Here is a 1,087-nt window from a genome sequence, read left to right on the forward strand (position 1 = left end):
CATAGCACTTTCAAATGTTAAACGTACATTAAGGCATGATGTTTATTATCTTTAAATCTTCACTATTACCGTTGATTTAACATTAAGTGTGTTTAAGCTCAATATTTCTTTAAGCGGACACAACGGGAAATGTAACAGAGAATGATCCTAAGAAGCCCAGAGTGTTTGTGGTTGTAGTTCAAGCTCATGCAACTCAAGGATGATGTAGGCTAATATTGAGTGCCAAACTAGGTAATGTTAAATTATTACAATTGTAATGGAAGGTTTGTATAGAAATGTTCAGAGACCTATGTGAGTTATGTAATATTTATAAAAACAGAATCCAAGTGATGAGGATGTTGTAGTTCATTTAGGTGGATCCGATGCTATTGCTTCTGACAGAGATAATTATGAAAAGACAGTGGAGTACTTTATACAGAATACTGCTAAAAGTAAAGAAAAATTTAGTGGAGAAGATATTTTAAAAGAGAAGAAAATTCCCCCTATTTTATTCATGACAACATCAGAGTGTTATGCACGGAAGTTAGACTTAACTTTTAACTAAGAACACAGGGATCATATGGAGAGATGCTACTGGTTTTTTAGTAATGGAGACAGAAAAGAAGAGGATAAAAAGCTACCGCATTTACTAAAATCACCTCCTAGTGGAAACCCCTATCTTAGTGGTGGTGGTTTAATAGCTAGGGTTTGGGTATTTGATAAGTTTGATAAATAGTTTAATGGGATGCTTGAAATGAGTGATGAATGATTTTCAGGGCAGAATATTTACAAACCTCTACTAATATGAAGTGCAGTTCAGGAAGAAGCTGTTGGAGATCGATTTTTTTTTTTTGAGGAGAGGAATGATTGGTCTGGATTATGAAGAGCGATTTTTCTCTATTCCGCCCAGTGATGTAGTTGGAACGGCACCATTTATTCATTTTCCAGTTCAACAAGTTGCATGGGAGGAGGAAGCGAATTAGGTTGTGAAAATATTACTTGGAATAATTAGTTGAAAATGAGGAAATTTGGTACGAAAAACTTTGGAAGAATTAAAGCTTATACGATAAATGGTAAAAAATGGGTCGTTGAATATGAGAATATTTGT

General features: G+C 34.2%; 1 pseudogene across 1 annotated transcript; it reads left to right on the forward strand.

Annotated features, from left to right (window-relative positions):
• The first annotated feature begins 412 nt into the window (after nucleotides 1–412).
• On the forward strand, nucleotides 413–1,087 carry TEOVI_000672000:pseudogene (annotated as a pseudogene). The gene is given in 3 exon segments: nucleotides 413–820; nucleotides 825–971; nucleotides 974–1,087. Coding segments are annotated over 3 exon segments (669 nt in total).

This window comes from Trypanosoma equiperdum (genome assembly GCF_001457755.1).
Source record: "Trypanosoma equiperdum strain OVI genome assembly, contig: ctg_1787, whole genome shotgun sequence".
Taxonomy (NCBI): Eukaryota; Euglenozoa; class Kinetoplastea; order Trypanosomatida; family Trypanosomatidae; genus Trypanosoma; species Trypanosoma equiperdum.